Source organism: Ostrinia nubilalis, chromosome 20 (assembly GCF_963855985.1).
Source record: "Ostrinia nubilalis chromosome 20, ilOstNubi1.1, whole genome shotgun sequence".
In the NCBI taxonomy this organism is placed as follows: Eukaryota; Metazoa; Arthropoda; class Insecta; order Lepidoptera; family Crambidae; genus Ostrinia; species Ostrinia nubilalis.
The window spans coordinates 2875888-2900011 of NC_087107.1; the positions used below are offsets into that span (position 1 = coordinate 2875888).

Sequence of the window (24124 nt, forward strand, 5' to 3'; positions counted from 1 at the left end):
CCGGCGTCCCGCCGGTCGCCGGTCAGCGCGGCCGCCAGTCAGCGTCCAGCCGCCCGCCCGGATGCCCACGACGCGCCGTCTGCTCACCGCGCGGTGGTTCCGCGCCCGCCGCTATCCCAACCCCGAGGAGCTCGATGACATCCGACCCCGGACCCTCCCCCGAACCGACATGGATCGCCGCCCTCGCGTGTCCCGGGTCCTCAGCTCACCGCCCCGCACGCAGCACCAAGCCAACCCGCCCCTCGATGAGGAATCGCTCGAAAGGGCCTACCCCTCCATGGGACACCTCGAGTACGTCCTCGCCGGGTCCTCCCCGCCAGCCGAGAGCGCCCCCAACATGTACGACAGCTTCGAGGAGCCACCCCTCGACCTAACTGCGCACATATGCGCCGACTCGCTCCGGCAGAGCGCCCACGAACAGATGCGAGCTGTCGGCGGACGCCTTCGACTGCTCGACGAACTCGAAACCGGAGTGATCACCATCGAAACAGCCGCCAGCACCTTCGCCACCGCTTCGGAAGCCGAGAAAAATGTGTGCCTGTTCTGGGCAGCGTTTCTCAAACTTGCCAATTTGCTGCCGCATCTGGTCGACGCCGGCGCCGACCCGCTCTACTATGACGCGCTGGGGCTGTCGCCGCTACACGTTGCGGCGTTCAGCGGATCCACGGAATGTGCGAGCTATTTGCTCTCTTGTGGAAGCGACCCAAATTACATGCCGAGGTGCTTCGCTCCACTTCATTGTGCCGCTTTCGGGAATTCAGTGCAAGTGGCTAATTTGCTAATCAGTCACGGTGCCTCGGTACATGCCGCAGTGAAATACGTGAATTGTGAAGGTGGGCTGCTCCATTGCGCCGTTCGAGCCAACTCAGTGGAGTGTATGAAACTGTTCATATCGCATGGAGTGGACGTCAATCAGATTGAACCTGGTGGTACCAACGCTATCCATCTCGCCGCTGATTTGGGAATGACACAGTGTCTCACGATCCTGCTGGAGACACCAGGCGCCGATGCGAACGTGAGAACGAGAGTCGGGGACAGAGAATCTACCGCGCTGCACTTGGCCGCTGATGGAGGATTTGTGGACTGTGTGGATCTGCTTTTATCGAAAGGTGCTGATGCAACTTTGAAGAACCATCGGGGATTTACCGCATTGCACCTTGCGGCCCGCGCGGCAAGTTTGGAATGCGTCGAGTCCTTGCTCAGGAAAGGGAACGCGGAGCCTAACGCTATGGACTTTGATATGCGCACGCCCCTGCATGCCGCTATAGGTAAATCCGATTCAGCGTGCGATATAATAGAGACACTGATCAGTTGGGGCGCAAACGTGAACCAGAAAGACGAATACGGCTTTACCCCACTGCACTTGGCTGCACTTGACGGGCTGTCTGCGTGTGTAGAGACATTAATCTATCACGGCGCTGACGTAACGACAAGGTCTAAAAAAGGAAATTCGGCTCTTAACGTAATTGCTCGCAAAACGCCTGCGTCGCTTGCAATGATAACAAGAAAATTGGACTGTGCGATCACGCTGCATCACTCGCAAACGAGCAACCGCGAAGTTGAACTCGAACTCGATTTTCGCAGTATACTTCAACATTGTTATCCGCGTGAAATAAGTTACCTAAACACTTTTGTGGACGAAGGTCAAAAGGAAGTCCTATTACATCCACTTTGCTCCGCTTTTCTCTACATAAAGTGGGAGAAAATCCGTAAATATTATGTTGCACGCCTTTTCCTGAGTTTTATATTTGTATTATGTCTTACATTGTATGTTTTAACGGCCCTTGCACATAATTGCTATAACGGAAGCAAAGATATGGAAGAAACAATTCAAGAGCAAGAGCTCTGTCAGAAACAGTCTATACTCGGAGATTTGTTACGGAAAAATCCATTCGTAATCGAAATGCAGTGGTGGGTGCTCGCAGGGATAACAATATTTGAAATATTCAGGAAAGTTTATGGTATAGCCGGTTATTCTACAGTGAAGCAATATCTTATGCAATCTGAAAACATTATCGAATGGTTCGTGATTGTGAGCGTTTTCCTAATTTCCTACATTTACACAAACATCACGTATACGTGGCAAAATCACGTTGGAGCATTCGCAGTGCTCGCTGGATGGACCAACCTTATGATGATGATCGGCCAGCTCCCTGTCTTCGGCACCTACGTGGCTATGTACCAGAAAGTCCAGAAAGAGTTCGCCAAACTACTCATGGCATATTCCTGCATCCTTATTGGCTTCACAATAAGTTTCTGTGTAATATTTCCCGACTCGTCATCCTTTGCAAATCCATTCATGGGCTTCATAACTGTATTAACTATGATGATAGGGGAGCTAAATTTAGATTTACTATTGAACGAGCCAGACGGGAACGATCCACCTGTCCTATTGGAATTTTCGGCACAAATCACTTATGTATTGTTCCTGATGTTTGTCACAGTTGTACTGATGAACCTACTTGTGGGTATAGCGGTCCATGATATACAGGGCTTACGAAAAACGGCAGGGCTGTCCAAACTAGTGCGACAAACTAAACTGATATCGTATATGGAGCTGGCCTTATTCAACGGTTATCTCCCGAAATGTTTGTTGAAAATTCTCCACTCATCGGCTTTGGTTTCGCCGCAAGCGTATCGAGTGGTTTTGAGCGTGAAGCCCCTTAATCCATCAGAGAAAAGGCTACCGAGAGACATAATGATGGCTGCTTACGATATAGCAAAAATGAGGAAGCAGTATGGGCATACCATTTCATCAAGTGGGTCGACTACTGGTGCGTACTCGTGCTTCAAGAAATATGAGAACAATAACGATTCTGGGTACCGAGAGTACGGTTACTCTTCTGGCTTGGGGAGTGTCCAGGCAAGGCTAGACGAGACTTCGGAGAACGTGCGCCAACTGACTCAGGAAGTGAAGGAGTTAAAGAAGCTTATAAGTGCCCAGCAGCTAGTCATCCAGCAAGCGCTGGCCGGCTCGATGGACAGCCGTTGATGATATAATGGCTGGTCCAGTCATTTAGTTTCAATGCCAACCGTACACAAGTCAATAAACTATAGTGAGCGTGCATTGTCGTACATTTATACTCGTTTAGGACCTATTGTGGTTGTAGCGGACTTAAATTCTGAGCGGTGATATTTTTTGCTGTAGTTATAAGACAGTAGTTTGTAAGTGTGACGTATTTTTAGACATTTTAGGCGCGCAGGACGTACTGGATACTGTGATTGTAGAATACACTTTGTATTGTTATTACTTGTGATATTAATAAACATGACAGTAAATACTTTTGCAACAGAGTAGAATGTTTTTTTGCGCAGTGCGCTGACGCTGCGGTCATAACGGACATACACAAATGCAGTAGTTTCGGTATCATTCAAAATTAAAATTGCCTTGTAGGTAGGTGTTAGATAGAAAGATTCTACTTGATTTTATAACTATGTATTAACCCTGTGCCCTCAGAGGGCTGAGTGTGAGTTTTTATCAAACGCGCTCACTAGTGAGCGCGTCAAAAAATGACATTTAATGTATGACGGATTGTACAGCGCCCCTAGCGGGAAACGTTCAAACACTAAAATTTTCATACATTTTTAAACGTTTTGTAAACATTATGTAAACTCACACTCAGCCCACAGACCCCCTGATTCAGATGATCTAATAATTCTTACCTACGTAACGCTACCTGTAGGCCTAAGATGCGCGCCGCGATAAGCGGTTATCACGCCATTTTATCGATTTTGCCCATACATTCTGACGTCGATAAAAGTTATCACGGCGCGCATCTTAGGCCTACTGTACTAGTTTTCTGTTGATGATATAATTTTTAAAATCAGACAGGTATTAGGTAATCTTAAGAGAGTATCCCAACCAAATTAAGTAAATTCATTATTTCATAGTAGGTAATACATTCGGCTCTATTATTGCAACTCCGATGTGTTTATCTCTAAAATTAATAACTTGAAAATTGACGACAACTTTAAAGAATGTTTGTGGATTCCTCAAGAGGCGAGCCTTCTTTATAAAACTGTATTAGGCAGCAATTTAAATAAATAAAGAGTAAGGCGTGACGCGAGGAGGGCTGCTCTGACAGCCGACAGCGAATTTATTGAGAACAATCATACAATTCATACTTTATAAATCTACAATCTCATAAGGTACGTACAGAAGACCTCTGACTAACACAGCAAGCAAGTAAGATGGTAAGTAAATTTTGCAATAACGGAACAAAAAACCTATCTTAAAGCTCTAAAAAAATGGGGAAGAAGACTTCTAGGCTATGACTCAAGAGAAATCAAGTACACTCAGCGGCACGGAATTTGGCCCAAGCCTAAACAACCAGATATGAGGCCAAATAGGTGTTCTATACCTAAGTTTCGTGTGACATGTTAACAGAACATTTGTTTTTGTTAATTTAAGAGGCAAGATTCATAAAAAATGCGTCTGTTTAACTTTTGTGACTCTAGAAACGCATTTCGTTGTTGTAGCGCAAAGAGTACGGGTAAAGTTTAAATTCGATATTAAATGTTTTAAGGATTTGGCGTTTTGTTTCTTGTTTTTAAATTAATCTTAGGGTTATTCTCGTATCCATAATTTAACAATAATGCCCATTACTCCAGCTCAAGTTGCTCAAATAGTGTTACTTAGAAGTCGAGGGCGTACGCAGCGGGAGATGGCAGAAACTTTAAATTTATCGCGTAAAAACTTAAAATATGCATTAAAAAGGCATGGCCAGATCGCCCTTTACACAAGAAGACCAAGAAGTGGGGAATTAAGGTGTATGTCAGCGCGCGATGACCGGATTATCGTACTTGCAATATCAAGAAATCGGGTTCTCAGTACGTTTGAGATACGCCAGCGTTTACAAACAGCAAGCCCAGTCAATGTCAGTGAGCACACAATAAGAAGAAGGTTGGAGCAACGTAACCTGCATATTTGGGGACCAGCCCGAGGACCAGAACTTCTCCGACATCTTTGCGAAGTGCGACTTACATTTTCTAGAGAACATGTAAATTGGACGTTAGACTAATGGAGTAAAGTTGTATGGATCGATGATTGCAGAGTCACCTTAAGAGCTCCAGACGGCCGTGGAAGTGTATGGAGAAGGTGCTGAGACGAGTTACTACGCAAACAGACAGTTTTCATAAAGAGTTTACTCCATTAGCCTTGCGTCCAATTTGCTTGTTCTCTATGAAACCTAAGTCACACTTCACGAAGGTATCGGAGAAGTTCTGGTCCTCGAGCTGGTCTTCGAGTATGCAGGTTACGTTGCTTCATCCTTTTTCTTATTGTGTGCTCACTGACATTCACTGGGCTTGCTGTTTGTAAACGCTGGCGTATCTCAAACGTACTAAGAACCCGATTTCTTGATATTGCAAGTACGATATCCGGTCATCGCGCGCTGACATAAACTTTAATTCCCCACTTCTTAGTCTTCTTGTATAAAGGGCGATCTGGCCATGCCTTTTTAACGCATATTTTAAGTTTTTACGCGATAAATTTAAAGTTTCTGCCATCTCCCGCTGCATACGCCCTTGACTTCTAAGAAACACTATTTGAGCAACTTGAGCTGGAGTAATGGGCATTATTGTTAAATTATGGATACGAGAATAACCCTAAGATTAATTTAAAAACAAGAAACAAAACGCCAAATCCTTAAAACATTTAATATCGAATTTAAACTTTACCCGTACTCTTTGCGCTACAACAACGAAATGCGTTTCTAGAGTCACAAAAGTTAAACAGATACATTTTTTTTATGAATCTAGCCTCTTAAATTAACAAAAACAAATATTCTGTTAACATGTCACACGAAACTTAGGCATACAACACCTATTTGGCCTCATATCTGGTTGTTTAGGCTTGGGCCAAATTCCGTGCCGCTGAGTGTATTAGGCATACAATAAAAATTACAATAGTTTTGGGTTCAATTCCCCACTAGGTCTGTGATCTTGACATAGCCAATCAAATAAGCCAATGACCCCTTTATGGAACGAAGTTAGAATACCTAGATAGGTCAGAAGACATCTCTACTAGGCACAGGGAATAATGCCTTGGGATTTTTAGCCTTATGATTAAAAATACAAATAAGTAATGTCCGAGGCAAGATCTAACTTTAATAGTTACTAATTCCATAAGTATTAAACTAATTCGTCGATCAAAACGAAAGAAACGTTATAATACGAATCGCAAAATGGCCTAAACTTTTTAGCTTCCCGCCAAACTCAGAAGATAGCAAATGTCACTTCCGCTTGTGCAATTTGACGTTTGGCAAATATTGATGATAGGCTTTTATTCATGTTTTTAAAACGAAAAAATAAGTTACAATTAATAAAACCAATAAAAAATACCTATTTTTTCTTAACAATCACAATTAAATCATTCATCATGAATTTTATAGATGACAGAGGCTGCATAAAATTAGATTCCTTTGCCGAACCTCGACTGAAAACTAGCGGATGTGACGTTTTCCTTTGACATCTTGAATTGACATCACAGATCACTATTGACATTTCAAAGTTTTGCAGCCTCATACCTGCGCGCGCTTACTGAAAACGAAAAAAACAAGGTATCCAGACGGATCAATAGCCTGAAGAGATAGGAAAGTCTAGACTCAGGTCTCATCTCTTTCGGCGCGGGTCATTCGTGGTGTGGAAGCTGGGATTGCGTATCGATTAGTGCCGTTCATGTTAGCTGCGAATCTAGTCCGGGCAAATGCAGGGGAGCTTCAAGATTCAGCTCATAAACATGGGCACACGGGCGGCTGCCTGTAAGCATTCATTTTATTACTCTCGCTTTAGCATTCAATTCATTTGTGGACCTATCTGAATTAGTTTATCGGGAGCAATTTATTGCGCGATAATACTGCGCTTTTAAGTCTGTTGAGGACACTTTGAAAAGTTTTAATTTCTTTTTTTAAGTGCTAATTTAAAAATGTTTAAACTTTAGTACCTAGCTCTTACATTTAAAATATTATTTACCTAATTTAGAACAATTTAATGTTAATTATGCCTACTTATTTTAGTAATTAAATAATTTCCAAATTTATTTAAATCTGACATGTCAAAATAAAATAAATTTTTAAAACCAATCACATTTATGAAAAATTCCCAAGCATAGAATTGAATTATTTCCATATTAGTACAGCGATAAACTCATTCCGATCAGGTCCAAAAGCTTGCATGCACATTAACGCGTTTATTTTTCAGAGGCGTCTGAACAGGGGGCCCTCATTGCGTAGAAAGCTTTTTGTGTGTACTAATGCTGCCCCCGCAGGCTGATAACATGCAGTATGTGTCGGAGCCACTCAGCCAGAAAGGTGAGCGCGGTCGGTCGGTCGTGTAGTTGTTGCACCCGGTGTGGATTGTCGGACCCGTGGCACGACCGCTTACTCTCGTTCCGTTAGGGTTGCCATCTGTGTTTAGGTCTTCGGTTTTTATAGAGATTTGTTGCAAATTAATTTTATACATGGAGTTTTCATTTGAATTACTTGAATGGTATCCAAATAACATGGTATGTAGAGTCAAAATAATCTATTGTGAATTCTTTGACAAATAATTTTTTGTGGTCTAACTCACAAAAATTGACATAATATTATTTTATGAAATTACTGCCAAATCACAGAAGGAAAACATTTTAAACTTTTGCTATGGGGTTAACTTTGAAATTCTTATATCTAGAACTCCTTGAGTTGTTTCGGATTTAGAATTTAAATGAATACCTACTATAGCTTTTTACCTATCTACCTACCATAAAATAGTGTATGATTCAATCCTTCAAAATGCTGTCTCTTTCAGTTAACTGAAGTGTAATTTCTTCATGAGCATTGTAAATATACATTTTATCATGTTCTTTAAAATTGTCTAGTAAAGTAGGTATCTCAGAGTAATATAATTTATTGCCTGCATATTCCTAGATTAAAAAATAATATTTTATAGCATAGTATGTCTGTAGATGGCAACCCTATATTTAGGCCCTACACTGCATTTTCCCTTCTTAGGTCTCTTGTGTAGTTGTCTTGATCCTGGGTTTAGTGTGGGTTGAACGAAAATCATATTTATTCCTTTGTGATATGATATACCTAGTACAGTCAGTATCAAATAGTTCTTGACACCCAAGGTGGCCAAAAACCTTATTCCAATGATGGTTTTCGCGTATGAAAAATCCGCCAGATGGCAATATGTAGACGCGAGGTCCAATGAGGGCTATCGTTTTTATACTTAACAGTTGGCACCCCTGGCGATTGACAGGACCTTACTCTACAGTGGCGCCATCTTGATGAGTGCAAATGTGATAGTCCTCCTACCACTTTCGCGCTCACCAGTTGGTGCCACTGTCTTCGCTACTAGCAAGTGACAGGACCTTACTCTACAGTGGCGCTAACTGGTGAGCGCTAAAACGATAGCCCTCATTGCTGCATGATTGGTTATTTTTGACATGACATTGACAGATATGTCAAAATCCACCAATCACGCAGCAGTCAGACCCCACATCCACGTCCCGCCATCTAGCGGATCTTTCATTCGCGAAAACCCTCATTGTAACAAAGACGTGTTGCGAACTTTTTGGCTACTTGGGTGTCACTAATTATTTGACGCTGACTGTACCTACCTACAAATTGTACTATTAATAGATATTGAGGTATTGGATGCTGGGGTGGATTGATATTGATTTCGTCTGGGGCGAGGAGAGAGCATGCGCGAAACTACCCCCGTCTAGACGCATATACTGGGGGTACATATCTATGGATTCTGTCTGGAAGCTGTACCTATAATGTATTCAGTGGGCATTCAGTTTTAGATCTTATCAGTGTAACGTAAAACATAATTTTGCTGCTGTAATTCTTAAGAGCGGCGTCTGAGTTATAAAATGTTGAAAGAACTGCGGTATCACAAAGGAATAAAGGTATTTTTTGTTTGAAGAACCTCACTGCTCGTTTGGAACTGTCCCATTGCTGTTTGGTGTCCCTTGTTTATTGTCAGATGTCCCGGCTGCACGTTGGTCCATTAATGTTGGTATGTTGTCCCTTCTGTCTATAAGCGGCTACTTTTAGTGCCTTGTCACATAAATTAGTAAAAAATAATATTGCAAAACAGCAAACATGGAAATCATTGGGGGAGGCCTATGTTCAGATGTGGACGTCCTGTGCCTGACATGATGACGATGATGATGACTGTTTTTAATATAAATAAGTAGGTACATTAGGTACTTACAAAGCACTGCGAAGTCGCGATTATTTATCAAAAGCTTTTTTGTGACTAAAAGCATCACAATAATAATGTACTTATGTAACTAACTACCGCTTGGAAGCATCAACTGAAAATCCCTATCTGGAAGCTCTGGGAACAATGTCTAGGAGAGTCGCGCAATTTGCAGTCGTGTCAATTTTATTGCGAGACATGAACGAATCCGATATTCGGTCAAAAGAAGCTTTTCTTATCCCAGTTAACCTGTTGCTTTCGGTAGTATTGCGTAAATGAATAAGAATTCTGTAGCTGCTCTTACAGGGTTCCTACTTACAGCTTCTATTAAGCCCTTAAAAGCCCGTATTTGTTTATGTGACCTGGTACTTCAAGTGTGCTGCTGTCTGTACTTCTGTGATGTGTAGCGTCAGCAGGACACGCCAGTGTTTGTGCTCGTTTCTGCTGTGTGGCTCACCTTTCTTTCAGGTTAGGCTGATCCGTTCTACCTGCTACTGCTTCTTAGTTAGTTTAAAGCTGGAGTCTTTGTGTTGAGTTGTGTGGCACGATCGTAATTTAAAGTCTTTATTAAAGACATTATATGCGTTGAGAAAAGTTGCTCAATATCGCGTGACTAGGCTACTGTTTTTCTCTAGAATGTAAAAGAACTATAAGGTCTTCTTGCACAAATTTCTTTGGATTATACCTTCTTATAAGTTAAGGGAATATAATAGAGCTTCATAAGCATAACAAGTGTCAATTTTCGTCTACATTTATGATATTGAATTTGCGCTGGAAGACCTCTAAAAGAAAGAAACGAGTAAACAACACTCAAAGAATATGAAGACACAGAGGGTGATTTTTTGGAACTGATTTTGAACAGTTATTTTTGGATGGATTTCATTACTGCTACACAACTTCGACATAGCAAATTCTAGCTTAATCATTTTATAACAACGTCTTGAAGGGCAAGACTGAGTTAGTTATAATAATGTATGTTCTGTTAGAACTAAGTATACCTAATTTTATGTTGTTTGTTACTTCTATGTCATATTCACCGTTATTCAGAAAACATAGTGTGTGTTGACACCAAGACGAATCTAAATTACCAGTTCAGCCTCTTCCTTAAGTAAAATAGACAGTAAAGTCTCCAAATTAAGCTCTCAAAGTGGATACCTGCTCTTAATCGAGTTCTAGTAGCTACATGTACGCTCTTACGGTGTGAACACGCACTAGAATCGCCTACGAGCTCCCCTATAAAGTGTGGTTGGTCTGCAGTCACGGCGAAGATCCGCAGCCTGTATGACTGCCAGCTGCGGCTGATGCACAACATCCAGCCGCTGCCGTCGGGTATTGACATCGCGAACACCGTCAAGTACTTCTCACAGACGCTGCTCAGTAAGTGCTTAATTTAGTCTAGTTGGTCCTTTTTACCCTTCATAGGATTTGAGTGAGAGGAATACAGAAAGTTACGAGACGCTGCTCAGTAAGTCCACTGCTCAATTCAGTCTTTGTTGGGTTTTCAGTTAAAAAAATGCTTCAGATTGCGCACAAACCGTGCTCAGTAAGTCCACTGCACAATGCAGTCTACCCTTTTTCAAAGCGCGGCGTTCTCCCTATCGATTCTGTTCGAATCAGAAATAAGGAGATCCGTAAACGAACTAAGGTTGCTGACATATCCCGACGGTTTAGCAACCTAAAGTGGCAATGTTGGGCAGGGCACATGGTACGCAGAACTGACGGCCGATCGGGAATCAGAATAACATATACTTAGGCTATAATTTATGACGATCTGTGACAAACTAAATTTCACGCGGGTGAAGCCGCGGGTAAAAGCTAGTATGGAAATAATTGGGGGAGGCCTTTGTTCAGCAGTAGACGTTCTGTGGCTGAAATGATGATTAAGGTTCGGACAAACCAACGCGTGCAGCGATGGCGATGGCGATGGCGACCACTGCGCGTGCAAAAGTTGTTTCACACTGCCGCGACCGCGATGGCGATCACTGCGCGTGCAGGTTGTCACTGTCACGCATATTGTCAATCACGCCTATTCGGCAAAATGAAAACTGAATTAAATGATTTGTTTGGAGCTTTTGATGCAATTGAGACAGTGGAAACACGTTTTCACTCAAGTTTATTCAGGCGGCCATATATTATAGAATGAGACAGGATTACATGCGGTATAGGTAGTAGGTATTGGTTACTCATAACCAAGCTATATTTCTGGCTTCGTTTGTAGTCCCTAGAGCCCTAAAAATACCTTTTAATTAGATTTAAAGAAAGGTTTGATAGGAAGGAGGACTGCACTAAGGCTTTCTTGGCCTCAGTGGGGGAAATGAAACACAAGGCGGACGGCATGGACCTATAAAAAAAGGCGGACGGAACTCGCGCTACAACAAAACTGTGACGCAAAATTTTGGCGTTTGTCTATTGTGTGAGTGAATTTAGGGATGCCCAATGTTAGCCAAAACATTTTACCCATTTATTTTAAGAAAAACATAGATCGGCAGATGTTACTTGGAAATGTAGACAGAATTATTCCGTGCCATTTTAAAAGGATGAAAGGTGAATGCGTTGAGGTAGGCGCGAAATTTTCAATGTTCAAATTTTCTTACATTGTTTTCAAGTCAGTGTGTCAGGGTATGTATATAATGTTGATCAAAAATGATTCACGCAGTTACAAATTACGAATCTTGTGTACATTATAATCATTATCTCTTATGCATCATCAATATATTATTATTATCTCTGCTAGATTTTTTTTAACATACAACCTGACACTGACTTGCAATCAATGTAAGAAAATTTGAATTTCGCAGTTCCACATTTTTGGGAAGGATCAAATTTGCCTATGAAAATATATCCCATTAAAACACAATTATTATGATAAATTATTTTATTTCCATAGTATGCGTAATAAATAACTAAAAAGTCCTAAAATTATTATTAATTTCCCATATTTCGGGTAATTTTCCCACGTAAATAACTGAGAACACTGGTCTTTGACGTATTATTTTTTCGAGTGAATGACGTTTGATTTCAATTAATTTCAATATTTTAATGTCGGGAAATAAGTGATTGGATTATTATTTTGCCTGTGAAATGTGATTCCTTAATTTTTGTTTGTTCGAACAGAACGGTTTTTACACAATTTCATCACACAAGACATGTCGTATTCGTGTTGTTTTTTCGCTGCTTAAATGTGTCAACTGTGTGAAGTTTGCACTCGAAGTGGTGTATCAGGGTGTGAATGTGTGCGTGCCGGCCTGTACGTACGGGCAAGCTGGTGTATCCTAATGTCACAGTATTTTGTTGATGAGAATCCGTCCGACTTTTTTTATAGGTCCATGGCGGACGGTTGATATCTGGTTTATTACTGTTATGCTATTGCTATATACAAGATTTACATAATGTACACAATTCAATGTGTCCAGTCCAATGTGCCGTCGGTGTAGAGTGCCTACGGTGCACGTTCGTTCAGGGTTCATGGGCCAGTCGGCTAGCATGTTGTAGGTCGCGGTCGATGCTGACGTGCTCGTACAGTATCCTTGTGGGCAAGTGAGATTATATCCAATTCATCTTTTTCCTTGAGGGAAAAAATTTGCCCCCATTACCTTTTACCATTGTCGTTCTTATCGTTAAATCGCACAAAACTACACAGAACTCAACACAACATCTATCAAAATCAATTTTCATTTTCATTTTTGGTGCAACAGTCATCTTGACATTTACTTTTTTTAAGGCAAAGGATATAACATTATGCACCCAAACCACAGAGTACATAATAGTCTAAATATCTTTTTTGTCTTCAATAATAACCCAAAAATACAAAAAGACATCAGTTTTGATCAACTAGGTGTTTCTAGTGGCACTAAATTAATGACTGAGACGTTTGATGACTTTAATTAGGTTTTTATTTATGGCATACTTAGAATTGCTCTAGGGCCTTTGAGAAAGCTGCAGACATGTACATTCTCAATTATTTTGTTCTGCAGATGATAATCGTTATCTCAATTTTATTTATGAAGTTGGAGAAGCAGGTTCTCGAGAAAACTAGAAAAAAGTGTTTATTACATAAAAATAAATTCTGATATTGATACTTTATTCTAAAACCTTTTTTATTATTCAAGTAGGTCAGATTAGTGGTATGTTATGAATAATTCATTTTTAATTGTGTAAAAACTTTTTAACAGATCCTACTTACTATTTATTACATCGATTTTAAAAAACAGAAACGTCACAGTGACAAATTCGCGATGATCGCTGATCGCTGCGTGCAGACGCTGCATAGATCGCCGCGACCAATGACAGGACGCGTTGATGTGAACTCATCGCTACAAATTCATACACGCTGTCTGGTCGCCATCGCCATCGTCATCGTGCACGCCGGCTGCACGCGTTGGTCTGGTCTAACCTTAGACTAAACTCACGATCTGCCTTCCCAGGCGTCCTCAAAGATGTCCCCCGCTCTCCTCTGGAGATACTGCGCGATGCGGACAACGATCCCGACCGGATGACGCTGTACCCCAACCTCTAATTTAAACTCCATCATCACATTATCACTAAACATATCACCTGCCTTCCCAGGCGTCCTCAAAGATGTCCCCCGCTCTCCCCTGGAGATGCTGCGCGATGCGGACAACGATGCCGACAAGATGATACTGTACCCCAACCTTGACTATAAACTACATCAGTTTATCAAGTCCCTTGGGGGAGGCCTTTGTCCAGCAGTGGACGTCTTTCGGCTGAAACGAACGAACGAAAGTCCCTCTGCCTTCTCAGACGTACTCAAAGATGTCGCCCGCTCTCGCGAACTGCGATGCTGACAGAAGGACACTATACCCCCAACCAGGCCTGTTCATCTCCGCGAGTTTACATCGAAAACAAAACACGCACGATGGCCCACCTATAGGATACTATTCGACAAGGCCTCACATACGAACGAACATTGACACACGCACGCGTATTCTTGTGCATGATGGAAAAAAATAAAGAAAATGGTGTACTAAATACTGTGCAGTATTTAACTGCTTAAATAATAATAAAAACAGAATATACTTTTTTAAGTTGCCTGAATACATTGAGAGGTAAATAAGTAGTTAATATTATTCATGATAATTCATGCTAAATCATGTATTTCCTCCGCCATTTTCTGCAGTTTGGCACCTCACGTCACATCATTTTACCGAAGTCAGCCCTACAGCTTCGGCGCAGTGCCGATCACTGACGTTTGTCAACAAAATGGTGCTTGACTCTTGAGACAAGCTAAATTACACCATATTGTTAATGACATTGAGCTTACAGTGGCTGGCTGGCATTCACAAGAGTAGAAATAAAATGTATGAATTATATAGTCTTAAAGCCGATACGCAAGATCTGAGTGTTATAGAATATGTTAAAAATTACTCAAAAATATTTAAAAAGGTTTGTTTGGCTGCTAAATCAAATCATCTTCGAAACATGATTTTAAATTCTAATAATAAAGCTAAGGCTACGTGGAACATAATAAATAAACAAACATGTAAAAATAAATCGAAGGATAACACTTTTTCACTGAAAATCGGAAACGAAATTATAAATTCCGATACAGAAGTTGCAACCACATTTGAGACATTCTTCTCCAATATTGCGTCTGAAACAACTAAAGAACTGAATTCATCACCAGTTCTTGCAGTCTCTTTTAAAATCTAATGTCACCGAGTGCCAGTGTCTGCTCCAGTTCAGGCATATAGATTGTAATACAATAATTAAAACCTTTAGAGAATTAAATATGAAAAAAACTGAGGACCTTTGGGGAATCTCCGTCAGTATAATTGGAACAATTATTGACACCATAGCTCCTCACCTTGCATTCATTTTTAATACATGTATTGATCAAGGTTGCTTTCCTAGCTTAATGAAGTTAAGTAAAATAATTCCATTGTTCAAGGCTGGTGACAAATGTGACCCCTCTAATTTTCGACCGATTTCTATTCTACCAGTACTTAGCAAAATTTTCGAGAAAATTATTTTCCACCAACTTCTATCTCACTTCATTTTTAACAAATTATTACACAATAAGCAATTTGGTTTTACGAAAGGTAGAAGTACTACTGACGCTGGGGTAGCACTATTGAAACACGTCTTTGATGCTTGGGAGAGTAAAAAGGACGCTGTTGGTATTTTCTGTGATCTTTCAAAAGCGTTTGATTGTGTAGACCACCAAACCTTACTAAACAAATTGCGACATTATGGTGTTTCGAATAAGTCACTTGATCTGCTGAACTCGTATCTCACAGGCAGAAAACAAAAAGTTTGTATTAACGGAACTGAGTCTTCTGGAGCACCTCTTACTATGGGTGTGCCGCAGGGATCAATACTGGGACCTTTGCTATTTCTTATTTACATTAATGACCTTCCTTACTTTGTAAAAGATCTGTGTGATATTGTGTTATTTGCTGATGACACATCTCTCATTTTCAAAGTTGATAGAGGTAAAGTAAATTTTGACGATATTAATAACACACTCTCACAGGTTCTACATTGGTTCACTGTTAACAACTTATTGTTAAATGCAAACAAAACTAAGTGCATTAAATTTACCTTACCTAATGTGAGGCAGGTTTCCACGCAATTAATGGTGAAGAATGAACCATTAAATAGCATAAATTCCACAACATTCCTGGGAATCACTTTAGATGCTAAACTTCAATGGGGTCCTCATATTGAAACTTTGTCAAAAAGGCTCAGTTCGGCTGCTTTTGCAGTGAGAAAGATAAGGCAATTAACTGACATTGAAACGGCAAGGCTAGTATATTTTAGCTATTTTCATAGTATAATGTCATACGGCATATTGTTGTGGGGCTCAGCCGCGGACATTGAAACTGTGTTTGTTCTGCAGAAGAGAGCAGTGCGGGCCATTTATAACCTTGGACCCCGATTTTCCTTGAAAGATTTTTTTAAGGAAATAAACATACTGACAGTAGCTTCACAGTTCATTTATGAAAACCTTTTATATGTCCGCAAAAATATAGAGCAATTTACGAAAAAGAGCGATTTGCATAACTTTAATACAAGAAACAAAAATAAACTTGCCGTTCCAAATTTCAGATTGCATAAGATTGGTAATTCATTTATGGGAAAATGTATTAAATTCTTTAATAAATTACCACAAACTGTTGTAGAACTACCCATTCATAAATTCAAAGCACATATTAAAAGTACCTTAATGAAAAAAGGCTACTATAAAGTCGATGATTATTTAAAAGATAAAAATGTTTGGGATACGTTACTGCCTAGCTCGCATAAATATTTATAACTTTGTACATTTTAAAGCATGTAAACCTTTGAAAAAGAGGCTGACAATAGTGACTGAGTTTCTTGCGCTGCTTCTTCTCAGCACTGGCCCATTTATTGTCCTGAAGCAGTGGTAGGGTTAATATTGGGACGTGTAAAAGTGCTTTTTTTTAAGCCTATTTACAGAAATAAATGAGTTTTAATGAGTTTTCTTTTTTTTCATTTTTTAAATACCTTCGCGAAGTAAAACTTCTGTACGTAGTACTTATTATTATTCTGTGCCCCAACCTTTATTACTCTATCAGCTCATCAACACTAACACCACTCTGCCTCCCCAGGCGTCCTCAAAGATGTCCCCCGCTCTCCCCTGGAGATGCTGCGCGACGCGGACAACGATCCCGACCGGATGATACTCTATCCCAACCTCGACTACAAGGGGTTGTTTAACGCTATATCCCAGCTCGTCGATGCTGCCCCACATCTGCAGTATGGTATACAGGGTGAGTGGATACAATATTTGTAGAACATGTATGCATATGCTTTGGGACTACAACGACTATTAAATAACTTCTTGATAATTCGCATCAACCGCGATCAAGAGATAATATTGTTCATTGAATATTTTTTCGCAGAATTTCGGTTGTCCGTATTTCCAGAATAAAGTTTAAATTAAAATTTATACTCCTGTGTCTAAGATTATAGATTTTTGTTAAGAAAATAACGACGTCGCGTCGGTTTAGTTTTGTTCTAATGGAACACTGAACTCTCTTTTAGTGCTTCTCTTTAAAAAAAGAACATTAAACAAGTTCTTTTGTTCATTTCATTAAACTGTTCAGCCAGGCCTGTTCATCTCCGCGAGTTTACATCGAAAACAAAACACGCACGATTGCCCCCTACAAGAGTACTATTCGACAAGGCCTCACATACGAGCGAACATTGACTCACGCACGCGTATTCTTGTGTATGATGGAAAAAAATAAAGAAAATGGTGTACTAAATACTGTGCAGTATTTAACTGCCTAAATAATAATAAAAACACAGAATGTACTTTTTTAAGTTGCCTGAAGACACTGAGAGGTAAATAAGTAGTTAATATTATTCATGATAATTCATGCTAAATCATGTATTTCCTCCGCCATTTTCTGCAGATTGGCACCTCACGTCACATCATTTTACCGAAGTCAGCCCTATAGCTTCGGCGCAGTACCGATCACTGACGTTTGTCAACAAAACTTCTGACAAACTTGCTTGACTCTTGAGACAAGCTAAATTACACCATATTGTTAATGACATTGAGCATACATTTTTTTAAATACCTTTGCGAAGTAAAACTTCTGTACGTAGTACTTATTATTATTCTGTGGTTCAGCATAGACAGTGCAGGTCAAATCCTCCGTTAGCCTCTGATAAATTGTGAAAGGTCGTTTTCCTGCAGTGGAGACTTAATGATCTGAAGAGGATTTTATTTTTATTTCAGCATTCGGCCAAGCAGTCCTTCAGTGCCTGGGCTGTCTGCTCCCATTCCTGGAGTACGACATGATCGACAACTTACCATATCTGGTGGCTTACTGCGTGGCTGTCTTCCCAGTGACGCTGCATCAGCAGATACTGCACCTGCTGTGCTATTACATACTGCCCTTTACTATCAGTGAGTAGAGTTCAAAATGGCTTGAGTTTTGTTAGCTATGACCCCATAAATATGTGTAATCATTTCCTGACTTTCGCAGGTTTTTTTCGTAGTTTTCTTAGGGTTCGGACAAACCAACGCGATCAACCGGCGTGCAGCGATGGCGATCAATGCGTTTAGGTCTGGTCGCCATCGCTGCACGCCGGCTGATCGCGCTGTGATCGCGTTGGTTTGTCCTAACCCTTAGACATCATTACATATTAAATATTAATGTATTTTTGTAGCACGTCGCTATTCCGGCCTAGAAGAGGAAAGCCAGGCGTCTCAGTCTGTAGCAGCCATTGTCATGATGGTATTCCAGCATTCTAGCAACCCAGGTAAGATAAGATTAAAATTGTTTTCTACTATGATCAGTTTAAAAAATACATTAATTTGTTAATAAGAGAAGGATTTATACTATAAAGTTTTTCTAAAAAAAAGTGCCAATTTGCTGTCAAACATCATTTTTATTTACATTTTTGTTCTTCCCAGAGTTCTTAGGACCTGCCTATTTACTTTCTTAATAATCTCCCTACCTACCACAGCCTGTCGCCGTGTCTCTGCTTTTATGATAAAATGAAATAAAATCCAACCAGAAAGCTTGATGAAATAGAATCGGGTGTGTGGGAGTTCACCACAAAATTTCAGCGGTCAGGATCGAACCAGCATTCCTGGAATCTCAAATCGGCAGTACCACACTGACCTATGTTTACTATGATTAACTGTTTTCTTCCAGCCCACCACTGCCAACTCCTGGAATGCCTCATGTCCATGAAGCAGACAGTCGTCAAAGACATCCTCTGCGTCATCGCATACGGAACTTGGGGCGCGAGGCTGTCAGCCGCCAAACTGCTGTTCTACTACTGGCCCCCGTTTGACGCCAAGCTGTTTGACAGGAAGGGCCTGCTGTGCAAGTTTTCAAGTAAGTTTTGTGGATGATGGAGTTAGAAGTGTGCTTATTTGAACTGAGCTTTAACTTGAGTTTGACCCAAGGACGTCTACTGCCTGGACAAAGGAATAGAAAAGGAATAAAATTGGGCTTCTCCCATAACGACACTTCTTCAAGATTTCCATAACGACACTTCTTCTCAGCACCAGCCCATATGTTGTCCCGAAGTGGTGGTAGGGCAAGCTAGGCCTATGTACTGAATAAACTATTTCATTTCACCGATCTTGCGCTGCATATGGATTTATGGATTGATTTATGGATGATATGGATGTATTATACCTTAAGTTATAACTTTCATCTAATAGGTCCCTGTATGCAATGCAGGTTTATGACATGAGACTGTTTTGAAAGTTTATTGATTAAAGTCAATAATATTACAGCTATCGAAAACTATTTTTTTGAATTTAATATGAAGCTTACTTTCTAACACGTTGTAATTTTTTTTAATATTAACGTCTCTCTTGTAATAATCGATATATGAACTGTCTCTAAAACGCCATGTCTTGACATGTCACCCAGCAAAATTCCACCGCCTTCCAGACGACCTCGTCCCATTCCTGTGCCAACGGGACATGTGTCCCAACGCGGGCACAGCGGAGGCCGCGAAGGTGTGCTACGACCACTGCATCAGCGTCACCTTCGCGTCCGACAGCCCGCCGCCGCTGTATCTGTGCATTGAATGCGCTAATGAGATCCACAGGTCAGTACCTGTGCTAGATACCTGTGCTCGTTGACTGTAAGATACCTGTGCTCGTCTGTGACTGAAAAATGCCTGTGCTCGTATGTGACTGTAAGATACCTGTGCTCGTCTGTGACTGTAAGATACCTGTGCTCGTCTGTGACTGTAAGATACCTGTGCTCGTCTGTTACTGAAAGATACATGTGCTCGTCTGTGACTGTAAGATACCTGTGCTCGTCTGTGACTGTAAGATACCTGTGCTCGTCTGTTACTGAAAGATACATGTGCTCGTCTGTGACTGTAAGATACCTGAGCTCGTCTGTGACTGTAAGATACCTGAGCTCGTCTGTGACTGTAAGATACCTGTGCTCGTCTGTGACTGTAAGATACCTGTGCTCGTCTGTGACTGTAAGATAACCGTGCTCGTCTGTGACTGTAAGATACCTGTGCTCGTCTGTGACTGTAAGATACCTGAGCTCGTCTGTGACTGTAAGATACCTGTGCTCGTCTGTGACTGTAAGATACCTGAGCTCGTCTGTGACTGTAAGATACCTGTGCTCGTCTGTGACTGTAAGATACCTGTGCTCGTCTGTGACTGTAAGATACCTGTGCTCGTCTGTGACTGTAAAGCGGCCCCGAGACGATCAATTGCGATTGTCAATGTATTTACGTTAATGACAATTCCAATTGACGGAAACGTTTGTCAATGGCTCAGCTAAACGATCAATATTAGCTTCAATAGCACCTGTCAATTGGGCTTGAATTAAAATTATCATCAATTGGCTTCAATCACGTAAATTCAATTGATAATCGCTTCAATGCCTTTTGTAAACGATCAATGTCAATTGTCAATCACGTAAAATTGACAATCGCGATTGGTCGTCTCGGGGTCGCTTAAGATACCTGTGCTCATTTGTAACTATGCAAGATAACTGTGCTCGTCTGTTTGACTGTGCAAGCATGGGCGTACCTTAATTAGGCGAGTTCATACATTTTCTCCGAGATTTCCAGGGGGACGAGGGCAGGAGAGGGCAGCTGCCTATTTTTCTAATCACTAATCAAAGGGTAAACAGGGCCTTATGTGCTTACCTTTGAATATGCCTCACAGTGAGCAAGAAAGAGAAAAGTCAAAAGATCAGACTGAAAAAATCTGATTTGCCCCACTACTAGCTCAGAAGCTGTGTATAACAGCCCCCTTTAGGTCAGAAACTGGGCATAACTGGCCCCCTTTAGCACAGAAGTTGGGTACGCCCACGTGTGCAAGGTACCTGTGCAGGTAAATTTGTATCTGTGCTTGAAGAAAGCTCGAAGAGGAGAGCAAGGCGTCACGACCACTGCATCAGCGTCACCTTCAGCGGAGGGCCATCGGAAGCGAAGGTTACGCATTATTGTATCAGCGTGGCGTTCGCTTCTGAAGGCCCTACGCTGTAACTTTGCATCGAGCGCTACAAGAAGATACATTGATTGTGAGTTCTGTACCTGTGTGTTTCTGTGCTAGAAACATGTGCCCAATTTGTACCTGTTTCGTTTCTGTACTAGAAAAATGTGCCCAATTTGTACCTGTTTCGTTTCTGTACTAGAAACATGTGCCCAATTTGTACCTGTTTCGTTTCTGTACTTGAAACATGTGCCCAATTTGTACCTGTTTCGCTTCTGTACTTGAAACATGTGCCCAATTTGTACCTGTGCCTAAAATGTTGCTAATATGATTTTGTACTTATGTGTATTTTCCCAAGTACTGTAACATATTTTGCAGTGTTTTTAGGATTAAATTGTACTCGTATCTAATTGAAAAATTTCTTTCTTTTATAGAGAGCATCCGAATCAAAGATTCTTTGATATCCTGCATCCACAACAACAAGTATCAATGGTCTGCGAGAATAAGGTATGTTTACATCTTGTAAAATCACCGTAAAATTGTGAATTCCGTCAGATTTAAATCTCGCTTAACACACTGTTAGTTTACATTTTCACGCGTTAAATTATAAACTGCCGGAGTTCACAATTTGACGTTGACACATACAAATAAAATTGCTTCTTTCAGTGAGAGAAAATTTCAATAATTTTGTTTTTTATTCCAGAACTGCCGCTCCACAGATAAGGCGGCCTTCTCAATTTGCTTCTCGAACGAGTGTGCAAGTTATAATGGCAACCATCCTATCAGGTATTTCTTTTGTTTTATTTTATTTGTTTAACAAAGTTTCAACAGCATTAAATTGTACATAAATGTGCAGGAAAATACAACTTGAACATAAGCCAATTAAAGAAACACATTCTAATACTAAAACATTTTTAAATAAGTTAACGTGGGTAGGTAAGTAGGTAAGGTAGTTGTTTTTGTATTCTTTTAATTATTTATTTTCGACCAGCTTTTTCCCCAAAAAGGCCTCATGTACGCATATATCTCCCATAGCAGCCTCTTACAACATCTACGGGAAGAGCAAGGGTGGTTCCTTTACTTTGCCAGAACCACACAGCTATTCTACACTAATATTATAAAGAGAAAAACTTTGTTTGTTTGGTTGTAATGAATAGGCTCAAAAACTACTGGACCGTTTTAAGAAATTGTTTCACCATTCGAAAGCTACATTATCCACGAGTAACATAGGCTAAATTTTATTTTGGAAAAAAATAGGGTTCCTTTAAATATGTCCACGCGCGCGAAGCCGCGGGCGGAAAGCTAGTGTTTTATATTTTTCATGTTGTTTTATTTTAGTGTCAGTTCATATTTTTATTTAAAACTAGCGGCCGCCCGCGTCTTCGTACGCGTGGACCCGTTTTACCCCTTAGGAATTGAATTTTGAAAAATCTCGTCTTAGCGCCTACGTTCTAATTGGAACCCCCATGCAAAATTTGAGACTCTTAGCACATATAAAGCCTGGTCCGTGAGCACGTAGAATTTTGTCCAATGACCCCAAGCTACCCATCCTTATCGCTCGCGCGTAATTATGTTGCTGTCGCACTCGCACACTCACTGCGGGTGCCAGTCGCACAGTCGCGACAGCAATATAAATACGCGCGAGCGATAAGGATGGGTAGCTAGGGGTCATTGGACAAAATTCTACGTGCTTACGGACCGGGCTTTAGTATCTGAGATTTCGTAATGAGTGAGTGAGTCAGTCAGTCAGTGACCTTTCGCCTTTATAAATATAGATTTCTTTCCTGGTTTCAGATACTGCCAGCAGTGCCACGGCAACCGCCACAACAGTCGACGCGGCGGCGACCACGTGGTGCACACGCGACTGCCGCACGCGTGGCAGATGGATAGCGATATGCAGACCAACCTCGTGGAAGCTATCATGAGGTATGGAAAACAATGCTTTATACAGGGTGTGGTTTTATAAAACAACGCCCATCTTAAGAGTGGTGCACATGAAAGTAGTTACAAGAAAAATATTTGACTATTACTTTATTATAGTCTGGTCCGGGAGCACGTAGAATTTTGTCCAATGACCCCAAGCTACCCATCCTTATCGCTCGCGCGTAATTATGTTGCTATCGCGCTCGCACACTCACTGCGGGCGCGCGTCGCACAGTCGCGACAGCAATATAATTACGCGCGAGCGATAAGGATGGGTAGCTTGGGGTCATTGGACAAAATTCTACGTGCTCACGGACCAGGCTTAATAAAAAGATTTTAGCAATTCACAAAATCAATTGCACACATTTAAAATAAAGTTTGTTTACACTTTGACAAAACGTCATTGTCAGTCGTTGTTCAAGTGCGACAGTGATAACGCTCTACGAGCCGAAATTAACCGATTGTCTCTTTCCAAAGGTCGATGTGCAATATTTATTGCCGGGTACTGTACAGGATGTGGTTTTATAAAACAACGCCCATCTCAACAATGGTGGTGCACATGAAAGTAGTTACAAAAAAATATACATAAATATTTAACTATTACTTTGTTAGTAAAAAACCTTGTTCAAACGATTTGTTAGATGCATTTTCCAATATTTTTATTTTCTTGTATAATAAATTCCGATCGGGTTTTTTCACTTTAAAAATTTCCTGGAATATTTATTTTCTTGTATAAAATTTTCCGAACGCCTTTTTTCTCTGTACAATAGCCGGCAATAAATATTGCACATCGACCTTTGGAAAGAGAAACGGGTAATTTCGGCTCGTAGAGCGTTATCTCTGTCGCACACTACCTATACGATTGACAAAACGTCATTGACAAAACATTATTCAATGAAAATATTGTCCGAACCCTTAGTATTTCTCTTCGACAAATACTTTAACACATTGTGAACCACTTTTCTTTCACGACTAAAGCCTGGTCCGTGAGCACGTAGAATTTTGTCCAATGACCCCAAGCTACCCATCCTTATCGCTCGCGCGTAATTATGTTGCTGTCGCGACTGTGCGACGGGCGCCCGC

At 40.9% G+C, this 24124-nt stretch overlaps 2 protein-coding genes across 2 annotated transcripts in view; both read left to right on the forward strand.

Moving 5' to 3' along the window:
- Positions 1-55: 55 nt before the first annotated feature.
- Positions 56-3294, forward strand: LOC135081713 (transient receptor potential channel pyrexia). The gene has a single exon (XM_063976499.1). The coding sequence runs from the start codon at positions 62-64 to the stop codon at positions 2990-2992; it is 2931 nt and encodes a 976-aa protein (XP_063832569.1). The 5' UTR covers positions 56-61; the 3' UTR covers positions 2993-3294.
- Positions 3295-6533: 3239 nt separating this feature from the next.
- LOC135081849 (protein unc-79 homolog) overlaps positions 6534-24124 on the forward strand; it is a 33272-nt gene continuing 15681 nt past the window's right edge. Inside the window, exons 1-10 of the mRNA XM_063976630.1 lie at positions 6534-6761; positions 10450-10569; positions 16785-16946; positions 17924-18094; positions 18358-18450; positions 18849-19034; positions 19602-19761; positions 21553-21625; positions 21822-21904; positions 22913-23044. Coding sequence (XP_063832700.1) covers positions 6707-6761; positions 10450-10569; positions 16785-16946; positions 17924-18094; positions 18358-18450; positions 18849-19034; positions 19602-19761; positions 21553-21625; positions 21822-21904; positions 22913-23044 — 1235 coding nt within the window. The 5' untranslated portion in view covers positions 6534-6706. The remainder of the gene's footprint in view (positions 6762-10449; positions 10570-16784; positions 16947-17923; positions 18095-18357; positions 18451-18848; positions 19035-19601; positions 19762-21552; positions 21626-21821; positions 21905-22912; positions 23045-24124) is intronic.

What these genes read in the sequence shown, in the direction of transcription:
- LOC135081713 (XM_063976499.1), top strand. Translation starts at nt 62, where the DNA reads ATGCCCACGACGCGCCGTCTGCTCACCGCGCGGTGGTTCCGCGCCCGC.